This window comes from Tauraco erythrolophus, chromosome 17, assembly GCF_009769465.1.
Source record: "Tauraco erythrolophus isolate bTauEry1 chromosome 17, bTauEry1.pri, whole genome shotgun sequence".
Taxonomy (NCBI): domain Eukaryota; kingdom Metazoa; phylum Chordata; class Aves; order Musophagiformes; family Musophagidae; genus Tauraco; species Tauraco erythrolophus.
The window spans coordinates 8836489-8849044 of NC_141481.1; the positions used below are offsets into that span (position 1 = coordinate 8836489).

At 39.0% G+C, this 12556-nt stretch overlaps 1 protein-coding gene across 11 annotated transcripts in view; it reads left to right on the forward strand.

The window, feature by feature from the left end:
- The window catches only part of SUN1 (Sad1 and UNC84 domain containing 1), a 35188-nt gene that overhangs the window by 5772 nt on the left and 16860 nt on the right, over nucleotides 1-12556 (forward strand). For 5 of the 11 annotated variants that reach the window (XM_086622579.1, XM_086622586.1, XM_086622587.1 and 2 more), the window contains exon 2: nucleotides 12116-12310. In XM_086622579.1, the coding sequence (XP_086478705.1) occupies nucleotides 12116-12310 (195 nt within the window). Of the gene's footprint in view, nucleotides 1-594; nucleotides 638-1556; nucleotides 1942-5505; nucleotides 5603-12115; nucleotides 12311-12556 lie in introns of those variants that run through there. The other 6 variants (XM_086622580.1, XM_086622581.1, XM_086622583.1 and 3 more) reach the window with 4 other exon arrangements.

Consider the following 12556-nt stretch of genomic DNA (forward strand, 5'->3'; position numbering starts at 1 on the left):
TTGCGAGTTGTGGACGTCTTAGGCGTAGCTGTGAAGGGTAGGTAGGATGTCATTTTGTTAGACAATCAATATTGGGGGTGTTTCAGTGGGCAAGCGAAACGTTTTAGGAACGCGAGACATTAAGTAAAATATGTCTTTTGGTATCTGCCAGTCAGCTTATAGTTAAAATAAACACGAATGACGTGTGCACACGGAGTAAGCCCTCCGCAACCGCGTCCCCACGGACACGGAGGGGTTAAGAGCCGGGGGCCGGCTGAGGCGGCGGCGGCCAGTGAATTCAAACCTTGCCTCTGAGTGACGGGGAGCGCCGGGAGGCCGGGCCGGAGCCGCCGGATCCCGCGGGCTTTGTTGGGGCCGGGCAGCCATTTTGGGCTCCCGCGGTGTGGCATGGAACAGCATGTCCTGCCCGCCGGGGAGCGCGCCCTGAGCCCGGCCGCGGCCCCCCGGACCCTCCCGGGCACTGCAGCCCGTGGCGCCGGGCCCCGGCCGCCCTTCCCGAGCGGAGCCGCCAGCCCCGAGCCTTTCCCGGGCAGAGCTGCCGGGGCGCTCGGCAGCTGCCCGGTTCTCTGGCGGCTCGTCGAGGCTGATGGGGGAGGCCTGGAGCCAAGCGCCGCATCCCTCTAAATGCCGAGGCCCGGTGAGGCTCGCGCGCCGAACTCTGTGTGTGTGTGAGCTGTGAGATGGTCCGCGGGCTCCTGGCTTGTGAAATGACTCGGTGTTGTCGCCATGCGGTGTTTCAGGTGCTGGGTGTGCAAACAATGACAGATGCGCTCACTGTCGCGCCGTAGCTGAGTGTGTGGCTGGTTTCTGTCAGCCTTTCTTCTAAGCAACATTCGAAGGGTGCTTACTTAACGTGAACATGCAGTATTGCTGCTTTGTGAAGAACCTCGGGTTTTTGTTGGTTGCGCTACAGTTTTGACACCTGCGTTTGGGGATCTTTGCTGTAATACTTGATGACAACATCTGGTTTAAAACATGAATTTTATTACTTGGGATTTTCGTTTGTTTGTTTGCTGTTGGGTTTTTGTTTTAAAGGATTACTAATGTTTTAAGAATGTGTGATTTAATAAAATGTTGATTTAGCTTGGAGCTCTTTGCTCTTCAGCCTGTTTAAACTAGTAGTTACTTTGGTATGTGAAAAAATTCTTCATGGAGTCTATTTAATTAGGAATTTGCCTTTTTTTTTTCCCAAAAAGATTAATTTTATTGGTTATTCTGAATAATAGTAGAAATTAAAACTCGAAATTATGAGTAAAAATAGCGTTCTTTCTGGAACTGATAGAGTTGCATGCTCCAGTTTCATCATTATTAATGATTTGCTCAAAAGTCTGTTTAGCTTATTTGGCATTAGTGTGTTAAATCGTCATGACTTAAGCTCAGTTTATTTGCTTTAAAAGATAAGGATAGAATAGGTTCTACTTGAAGCAGTACTACTAACATCTCTTTAAGACTTGAAATGTGTAATTTTTTTTATCCCCTGTAATGTGAAAAATAAGACATGCTTTCTTGCAAATTTTCTCATCTTTTGACAGACTTCCTGGTGAATATTTATCTGCTCCACCAGAGTCTTGTTTGTGAAATGGTTATTTACCACTTCCTTTGTGACAAAGGGTGTTTAAGGAAATGCCTAGATAGTGTGTTGGTCGAAGTCTATTTATATACCCAAAAAGACATAAGTGAGGGTTCATCCTTGTAGTGTGTATTTGGTGCTGCTTCCTCTCTTGTGATGCTTCTGTGCTTAAAGGCCACCATCAGAGCATCTCATCACCTTCCATGAAACCCAGGAAGTTTACTGCAGCAGTACTAGGGTTTCATTGAGGCTGGCTCATTCTGAAAGTGATTTTCAGATAAACAGACTTAAGGGGTAGTGGTGTGGTCTTGTATTGCTTGGATGCTTCATGTCCACGTCCTCTGGAGACAGCCAAGGGGCTTTGTGCAAAGGTAAACTGCTTCACTGATTACAGGAGTCCCTGTGCTCCCTTGTGTTCTGGCCGAGTCAGAATCTGTGTCTTCTCCTGCCCTTCTACTCTGCTGATTTGTTGTAACACTGAGATTCAGTTGAATTGCAAAGGAGAGATGGTTGTTGTCTCCTTCCCCAACAAAGCAAATAATCCAGCTGTCTTTTCTGTAGGAAGATGGAAGTTAGTTTTTAAGATGAGGTGCGTTCCATTGTCCATTTACATTCTAGCTGAAATGCGTGCTTCTCTTTAATTGCCTTTAGGTTGTCTTAGAAATGTGCTTTTATTACTTGTTTTTTTTTGTGCAACTACATGCTGAGTTCTTTCACTATGCATCCCTTAGTACTTAGAAATAGATGGTTATGGGCTTCTGAGGAAGGAAAGAAGGCTACTAAGTTTCGGCCCAGGAATGCTTGCAGCAAAGCTGATGCCAAAAGCCTGCATGAATCTGAGCTTAGACAGATCTATGGTACCTAAATTGAAAATCTGCTGGGCACTGGCACCCAGAAGTGTTTCAACTGGAACTAAGTACTGTGCCTACCTCTGAGGTTCTCTGCCAAGTTTTGTGCTTTTAAATTTCTGGAATATTTTATTAGCATCTCTCTTTTTCTGTTCCAGTTGTTTATGAAAGTCTCATAAATGAGAAGAAATAACATATGAAAGGTGGAGTGCTGTTAAACATGAGTGAATAAATTAGAAGGAGTAGTGGTCCTCCACCCACCCCTGGTCTCTTCTGTAGTTTAAAGCTCTGCTGTAGTAAGTATGTAGAATGTCTCTAAATAAATTGGGTTGATGGTTTGAATTGTGCATTTTGTTTTGAAGAAGTGGATAACTAAAATTAAACTGTTGAACTAGTAGCCCGGTTTTAGTAAATTTTAGATGCCTGTTTTTGAAAGTGATGGTGGTTATCTCTGAAGATTATTTTCAAGTTCTGTTTGAGTCAGTTAAAGCTGTTTTGTTGCTTTGAAAAATTGAGTGAAAGTGTTTTTTCCTTTGAGTCTGAATTAATTTTAGAGTATCAGACAAACAGTGAATCAAACCAAGCCCCTAACTCTTCTAAGAGTGCTTTCTAACTATGTGGTGTTTAGATGGCAAACCTGTTATCTTTACCAGTGCTCTTGGTGCTATGAAAACCAGCTATTAATAGACCGACACAGAAACACCTCCACAGCCTTTCAGTTAGCAATGCCACTGTCAAGTACGTGTTTTATCTAATACTGACTTATTGATATACTTCTTATTTGCCAGGGTTTGAAATAGCATGTAAATTCTAGCATTTGATTTCTTCAGAAATCAAGTAAAGAGGGAACTGATGGGGAAGGGGAAAAGAACAGGAAAGAAACTGAGCCGGTATGTTGGTTTTCACAGTCTGCCTTCGCCCTGCCCATGTGGGTAGGAGAGACACAGGGAGGAGCTGGGTAGCTCCAGAAAGCTCACTTGCATAGCCTGGCTTTCCAGGTGGGAAATATTGCTGGGTTTCAAAAACATGAGTTGCCAGTCAAAAACTAGGTTCATTGATGAAATGATGTGTGCTGACCAATCAAGATAGCTCCAGTGGAAACTAAACAGAGGTTTCGCTAGCTTATGGTTTCAAAATCTTTCTATTTGTGTGGACCAACTTAAACAGGTCAACCTTAATCATAGTTTTAAATTTCAGTAGGCATATGTCTGAGAAATCTCTTTTGCGGTTGTTTAAAACAAGTGCTATCTGGTGTTATGAACACCCCTCATCTTGAAATTCACTGTATTTCCACTTTCATTCCTGGGGAATCGTTACTTGTTTGCTGTGTTCTAAAATGAGCTCTTATTTGTTGTAAAAGTATGGCAGAGCATTGTTAGTGTTCTAGCAGCATTTGCTGCTTATTCTAGCAAGAGAATTACACGGCTTTGCTAATACTTCTGCGCTACTGGTTTAAGCTTCCTCTAAACAAACAACAAATTTTATACACGAGCCAGTGAAAGCATTGTGGCTCTGGGACAAGTGAAGTTGAGAGAAAGATTGCTTAATGGAAATGTTACTCCACACATCAGTCTAATATTATAAATAGCAGAAGTGAGAGACCTTATTTTTCATTAACCCCATAAATGCATGGGAGGTGCATTTCAGAAAGCTACAATGTTTATGCCTGCAAGCTTTGATTTTTAAAAACAAGAAGGAAACTCTGTCTTCAGTAGTAATGGAAAAATCCTCCGACTTTATTGACATCAGGGTTTGAAGGCTACAGGTAGACTAAGAGCATTTCAGTGTTATGTGTAGAGATTTCCTTCTGAAGTGCTACTATCTGTACCTGTTACTCTGTGCTTTTTGTTTATTTTTTTATGTATATTTAGCCATACAAAAGAAAACTTTTCAATATAGCAAAGTGCATCTCCAAAATGAAATATTTGTTGATGTTTTTGATTACAAGAATTGAAGTGTAGCTAGGGATATTTTTACCTTAGTTTAGGCATGTCAGCACAATTTACTGCTGCTGAAACAGGAGCCATAGATAATCTGAAAATAGCCAGGATTCTGCTTTGCTAACCATGAAAATCCAGGATAGCCAAATTGGTGTGTGTTAACCACAAATAACCTACTATCAAAGAATCTTTTATAGAAAAGCAAAACTTTTCCTGTGGCTAATTAAACTGAGAAGGGCTCAAGGTTTTTTGCAAATATTGTGAACTTAAAAGTCAAATCGTATGTAATACCGCAAGTAGTCACCCATGCAGCTCCACAAGTTTCTTAGATGACAACATCTATTTTTGTTTTCTTCCTAAAGTTACAATACCTTTCAAAGACCCCATGGAAAGTTTTACAAGTGTGAGTTAGTTTTGGGTTTGTTGTTAGGTTTTTTTTGGAAGTGGATGGCACTCTGGAAAATGTACGTAATTCTATCCATGTGAGTCATTTTGCAGTTGGCTCTTCTGCTAGGGTCTGTGTTCAGTGTTTTCATGACAAGAATAAATTAACTGATAATATTACAATTTGATGTGAAATGAAGAAAACTCCCTTGCTGCTTAGTGGATGGTGTTCAGAGGCTGTAGAGTAAAATGATTTGACTATATGTAAAAACTTTCTCAGGTTTCCTCTGTGTTACACTTTGGTGCACAAGGAATGGCCTGTGCTTTGCTTAATGGGCTTTCAAAGCAGAATGCACTGTGAAGAGGTCTCTGAAAGCATGGTTATGTAGTCTTTCAAATCTTTATGTTTAGCTTTTGGGGGTGCTAGCACAAGTTAGTTCCCATGGAAGTGGTGTAGTGTAGTGGTGAGAAGAGCTTGGGTCATCTTACAGTAATGTTCCAGAGAACTGGAACATTTCTATAGCTGAAAATAGAATATCATGAAGAAAGTTGTGGTCAGAAATGCGCTGAACTTTCGGCAGTAATGATAAGGGATATCTAGCACTAGCAGTAATACTGCTGAAATATTGAGTGCTCCATACTTCCTGTAACAGTAGCATTTTTATTTCAGTACTTCATAACACAGGCTGAACAGTGCACGGGCTCTTACATTGACTTTCCGTAATTTCAAGTCATTGCATTACTTTATTTTCACCTTTTACAGTATGATTTGAAACAGTCAACATGGACTTTTCACGTCTACACACGTACACTCCTCCCCAATGTCTGCCAGAGAACACTGGCTATACATATGCACTCAGGTGAGAACTCTTTTCTTCTTGTAGAGAAACTATATGTTCTCTGAATGTTGTTAATTCTGGAGAGTTTAGCTTTTATGGTAAGTAGTGACTTCTTTGAAGAAGCATGCTTTGTCTGGTCTGTTTTGAAAATAACTGCTGTGTCCTAAGTGGAGGAAAGAATACATGTTGAACTAAGAGGACAATGACTAAGGTAATGACTCAGTGTTTATTAGTTGCTATGAATAAACTAGTCTCTGCCTAGTTACAATTGCTGTTTTATTTCCATAAATACATCATCAAAATTCTTAGATGTTTTCTGGTATGTCTTGTCACTTCTGTGTGTGTTTTCTTGTCAAGCTTAGTACTATTTTAACTTTAAAACACTGATTGATCCACGCTTATTGCTGCTAGTGTGGAACACGGCTGGAAATTCCGTATCGATTACTTGTTTTTAGCAAATCTGCTTGTTGTGCAAATGTAAAATCTGTTTTCTAATGAACTTGTGTCTATTGTGTCTTTTTACTAAACTGACCATTATTAGACTGTTTTTCTTAAATCGCTTCAGATTTATAAAACTAACTCGGCAGTATGTTTGCTAGGTTTTGTATTATGTATTCAAAACAAATGTTGTGATGCCCATTTGAGTCTTTTTTTAATATTAATAGAGCAGATTGTGGCTCCTGGTTTAATCTATCTTGCTTTTCTTGTTGAGTTCCTAGATGTATTTTGAAGCAATTATACATCAGTGTGCCTGATGTGGTTTAGCTAATTTTAAGTTTAAAAAAAAAAATCATTAGGTTGCAGGATGAGATTGCTTTGCTTTTCTACTCTGTGCCTGTAAATCGTTATTATTTATTTAATGTATATTAAAATATAGTATTTAGGTTGGAGAATACTTGGCTACGTGCCAATAAAACAGAAGTTAGCAAAACTGTAGAATTAAGAGATCACTAACAATATTCTTACTTTTGTGTACTCTAAAACTGTAGCATCATCAGTTTTTGTTGGGGTTCATGTGGTTTTTAGCTATAGCCTGATGTCAGTAGTGTTGTAAAGTGGGATGTGTTTTATGTTGCATCAATTAAATTGCAACTTTTCCTCAATTTGTAGAAAAACATTGGCAGAATGTTGGTTAAATACAAGTAGGCTTACTAATTTCAAGAAAAGACTGTGAAAGATGATTTATGTGCCTTATGTCAGCAAGCAGATTCACTATGACGTTACTCAGTGTTTTTAGATACCTCTACATTGCGAATGCACCTAGAGATTGGCTGAAATACTTTAACTCTTTCACAGAGGGTAACTATTTTGAGCAATGAAAGTAGAGTTTGATTCTTCACATTTAGACAGTGATTTTTGTCTCTGTGAGCATATCTTTCTTAAAACAAGCTGTGAAATTGTCATCTAACTTGATTACTTTTCCTTAGTTGTTACATTTGTCTGAAATGATACTAGTATGTTCTACTGTACAATCTTTCTCCACAGCAACTAATCTTTCTCACAGACAAGAGGGAATAAGTAGGTCTTAGTATTAACTTAAGATTTATTTATTTTTATTATTAGTTTCTTCTTATGTGTGTTTCCAAGATTATTAGCAAAGTAAAGTTCAATGACTTGCTTAAACTAATATGGGGTTAAACCCCTTCTGAGCTGGGTTTTTCTTCTTGCCCGCTCTTTTGTCGGATATGAGTTTTGTTTCTCACTGAAGCAAGCAAGAAATAACCACAGGAGCTAAGATTAACCTGCCAGGAAAGGAAGTTGCAGAATGATGCAGAATTATAAATCCTATTTGAAATCTGGACTGTAGTTCGTTATGACTTTAGTGGGTTTTGTGTAGAAGACAATTGGAGTGTTTGACTTCCTACATAAATGAACATTATTGTTTTGCAAAAATGAGAACTTGTGAAGAGGCCTTTGTAGAAGGGGAGAGTCACATGTTTTGAAACTTTTCAGCCTCCCATTTTGCTGTATTAAGCTATATGAGGTATAGGTGTTCAGAAACAGAAAGTAGATAAACTGAAGTTTAGTAACTGACTTAATGGAGGAAAATGTAGTTAAAGTAGGTTGAAATTAATCTATTGTAATTCTTCCTATGTAGAAAGGAAGGATTAGCAAGTACTTTTTATTAAATTTCCTCTTGAAAAGTTCTGTGAAGCCCCAAATATTAAAATAATGGGGGAAAACTACTTAGTACACTGCTTGCCTTCAGGATGTCAAGAGTGTGACCTGGAGTCTTTTGAGCAGACTCTTGCTGTGTCTGCTTGCCGAATCTGTGCAGAGTGCTGTGTGCTATTGGTGTAGCTCTTCCTACCGTGGGTCAAGCAATATTTGAAGAATCTGAGGAAAGGATGAGTTAGGCAGAGGTGCTAATGACAGATGTTTTCATGCTGAAGTTCATTGCTTCTCCTCTCCTTGCCACCTGTGTTTATTTTGCTTATATTCTGACCTAGCTTGTTCTGCCTTTGACAAGTCAATCTTTACAAAATCTGAGTTTCTTTAGAGAAATTTCTTTCTGCATGTAGCACTGCAGAAAGAAGTACAGTGAAGTTAGATACCACAAAGATATTAATAGAGTTGGTTATGACCTATTGATAGAATTATTGTTAATACTCAGTGGGATTACCGTGTGTTCATAAGTGCTTGTAGTGCTTCTGCTTCGTGCTTTCACTCCTCCAGTCCAAATCATAAAAGCATTAAACTAATATAGCTAAATAACGTTTATGCTCCTCAAAATGCAAGTCAAACTTGTGAATCTCACCCACTTGTCAACATGTAATTTACAACCCCCTCTTCAGACGGATCTTTCCTTTAGTAACCGTCATCTTTTGAGTTGTGTTGTTTTTGTCAATTTGGGTGCCTTTAACACTGCCTTTTCTTCACAAATATAGATTAGATTGATAAGAACTTGGTTGGTTTGGGTTTTTCCTGTGTTAGAACATTAAATCAGCATGTCATTTTCTGTAAAATAGTTGAATAAAATCCTTCGGTGTTTTTTACATGTGTTGTGGGACTGATCGAAGCAATAGCTAAACAACTCAAGGTACTGTCCTTGGTCAGTTAATATAAGCAGTACCCTGGTCAGAAAGCATATAAACATTCGTATACTGATTATAGGCCTGCATCCATGTTAGAAGACGTCTGTTTAGCTGTAGTTCTCTAGGTATATTGCATTTATCTTTTATTATCTTGAATAATTAAGAACATTACTGCTCATTTCATTCCAAGGAATACTTATAAAATAAGTGACACTTAAGGTCCTCTAGACAAAGCTGTAGATGTGCTAAAATTGGCAGACCTCGTTCTCATTCCATTTATAAATAAACTCGAAAATTAACCCACTGGAGTCTAGGACGTTCTTATGCTCAGAAGCTCGTGTGAAGGAGGTGTCAAAAGTAATAGCTAAGAAGCTGGAAATGTAAGACTAGATGCAGCAGTAGATCTGCCAGCAGCCGTGGGAGCTGTTTGTCTGGGGAAGGAACCAGAGGCTAATTGCATCCCACCTTTAATATGGTTTTCTTTTGCTAGCCATGCATATTGGATAGGAGTACATCAATGTACAAGTTAATTTCTGTCCTGCAAAAGGAAAGGCAGAGGGGTTTTTGTTTACTGTAGTCTTTTCTGTAGAAGAAAAAGGCTTTCCAAAGTGTGGGAAGTGAGATGGCAAGTTAGGAGACTTCTCGATACTGTCCTGCTGTCAAAGGACAGGTAATTCTCTTCACTTTCAATGTGAAGAGAACTACTACTATCCTGCATAAGCAAGAGGGAAGCTCTTTTTCTTTTAAGAGGAAAAGATCCTTTTTTCTTTTTTTTTTTTTGTTAAGATAGTAAAGCCCAATTCCAAGCTATGTATTCAACCCAAATTGATATAAATGCTCGTTGAGATAATAACAACAAGTGTTCATAAACAGAAAGAAATTGAGGCTGGTCACAGCTGTCAGCTTGTCCTGTGTACTCTGCTCTTGTGAATTGAGTATCTGTAAGAAACATTGGGTGAAGATGAGGAAAAGCAAATGTGTAGTGGCAAGTGTAAATAGCAAAACTGAGTTCTGAAACAACTGTTTAGGGAGGAACTCAACAGCAAACTACTGCAGCTCTGACCCTTTCAGGATGAACAACAGGAAGAGCCGTCTTTGGCTGGTATTCTCACTTCACATCTGTCAGAATGCAAGTTATTGAAACAATATTTTTGAAAATCGTACTAACTATATCCTTTTTTGTACCTAATCAAATGTAGGCTAAATCAGTTGTCACATGAGGAGGCTACTGTCTTATGTCCTCTCCCTCTTCCACCCTCATGTAAGCTAGGATTAGTAAGCATAATGTATATAGTAGTGTATGCTGGGTTTGTCTGAAGCTGTGCTTGGACTTCTGCCTTGCACAGGGTTGCACCGCATATGGCAGTGTTAGCAAGGCAGACCAGTAAGGTCAGGCAGGTGGTGCTGAAGACCTGCCATCAAATCTGCACCCCTCTGGGCAATCAGAGAAGTTATTTTGGACAAGCTCTGGTCTGGTCCTGTGGGCTGATTGCCCATTTGATGCTGGAGCAACTAGATTATTTCCTGCACTACCTTGTCTAGGTTAGTTGTTTTAGCGGAAAGAAACACAGTTGATATACTCTGACATAGCCCCATCTTACATGTGTTACTTTGCATTGAGAAGCAATCAAGAAACTCAATTCTAAAGCATCTACCTTGTCAGAATTAAATCACTACTGCAGTGTAACTACTAGGCCTTCTGATGTTAACTTATTTATATGCCTAAGTAATACAAGGAGGTGCAGGGAGACCTTATTGCTCTCTACAACTACCTGAAAGGAGATTGTAGCAAGGTGGATGTCAGTCTCTTCTCCCAAGTGACAAGTGAGAGGACAAGAGGAAACAAGAGGCCTCAAGTTGTGCCAGGGGAGGTGTAGATTGGATGTTAGGAAAAATTTCTTCACTGAAAGAGTTGTCAAGCATTGGAACAGGCTGCCCAGGGAAGTGGTTGAGTCACCATCCCTAGAGGGAAATGATTTAGTGGTGGACTTGGCAGTGTAGGTTAATGATTGGACTTGATGATCTTAAAAGTCTTTTGCAACCTAAACAATTCTATGATTCTACAATACATATCATTATTACTTTGTAATGTTTTGGGGTCTTTAATGATTGTACAAGAAAATAATTTCCATTAAATCATTTTTGCACAAATACATGCTATAGTAGCTGTTTATATGTGTTTTTTTAAAGGGAAAGCCTCCATTTCAAATACCGATTGCACAGTAGAATCTACTCATTCAGACCTAATTTGCTTGCTTGTTTTTGTTCGTGACTTTGGGGAGAGGGAGCTGCTTTCGTTAACAATACCTTGCTTCACTCTTGTTGTAAAAAAAAAAAAGAAAAAAAAAAAAAAGAAAACCCCAGGGATATTGAAGTAACTGCTGTTACAGCCTGGTATGTTCCTGTGGCCCAAGAGGGGACAGACTCCTTAAGGAAGCTGGCCTGCAGCACTTGGCATTTAGATCCGTTGGGTCACAGTGCTGAGTGGTTCGAGCACCTGGCCTCCTGCTGCGCGGTGCTCTGTAGCAAAACTCTGCTCTGGTACCTAACGGGGTGTTTCCTTTGATTGTAAGTATGAGTGTTCTGCTTCAGGCTAAACTTGGGGTTTAGCAAATTTATTTCTTGCTGGTTCCTCTGTTTAATCTGTTTGTGTTTGCCTTGTGTTGCTGCTTTGTCTTCATGGTAAGTTTTCATGGAGCTTCTGAGAGAATTAAGTGTAAAAGTGTGGAGTGAAGTTCTTGAGGTAATGATCTGAAGCTTATCTACACGTAACTTGCCTCTGTAGGATAAAACAGAAAAACAGATGAAAGACTGAACAAATAATAACAAAAAAAAGTGTTTAAAGTTAAATATTTCTAATTATTTGCATTACATTAAGAAATCTTTTAAAAGCACTTTTTTTAAAGTAATGATAGTTAAACTAATGTAGCTAAAGTAGGAAAGTCTTTAAGTATCTTAAAAGGGGGAAGTTCCTACTTGTTGGGAGATGGAAGTTCAGAGTAGTATGGTATATGGATCTTTGGTTCTCAAGGCATTGGCAAATAAAAAAATAAATAATAAAAAAAACCTTTGACTAAAAATGAATCTTTACCTTGGAACTTAGAGTGCATCATGATTTTTAATTTTCTGCTAGGTGTGGTGAAGGAACTATGTCATGAATGGTTTCCTGTCTCAAATTAATCCCAAAAGAACTGTGTGTCTGAGGCTGTATAACGAATGCTTGCTCTGGCTCAACTTCAAACATGGTTTCCACGGTGCTTGTTTTGTTCTAACTGTGATTTGCTTTCAGTTGTTAGTAGTATGACTTGCTTAAGAGGACCTGGAATACCTACATACTTCTAAATTACATGGGCGATGTGGCATATCTTGTGGGAATTGCTCTGTAACACCAGATAAACTGCTTTTAATGGAAACTTAGGCTAGCTTGAAGGGCATGTTTGTTACTGGGGAAAGTTTCTCTTAAACTCTTGGTAATTTTGCTGTTCTTATTTTGCTACAGTTCAAGTTATTCTTCATCTGCTTTGGATTTTGAGACTGAAAACAAAATAGATCCAGTATTTGATTCACCAAGAATGTCACGGCGTAGCTTACGGTTAGCTGCTGCAGGATTTAATAAATCAGATGATGCACGAAGTGATGTCCCTCGTGACAGCTCTTACGCCGGAAACATGTCCTTCAGAGAACAGTCTTCTAAGTAAGCGTTTTTTATCATCACAAGTTAATTTATTGGCTGGAGTCTTGAGAGTTCCTGTTTGAACACAATAGTACAAACATAGATTACTGGTTTATTCTTTGTTCTCAGTGTTTACTGCATTACTTTGAAAATTATGTTCAGCATGTGGTTTGCAGTGAAGTCTTTGCAAAAGTATAGATGATTGAATGTGAAGATTTTCTTTTAAACTTGATTTGAGATGTCTAGTCATGTCAGTGTTAAAATACC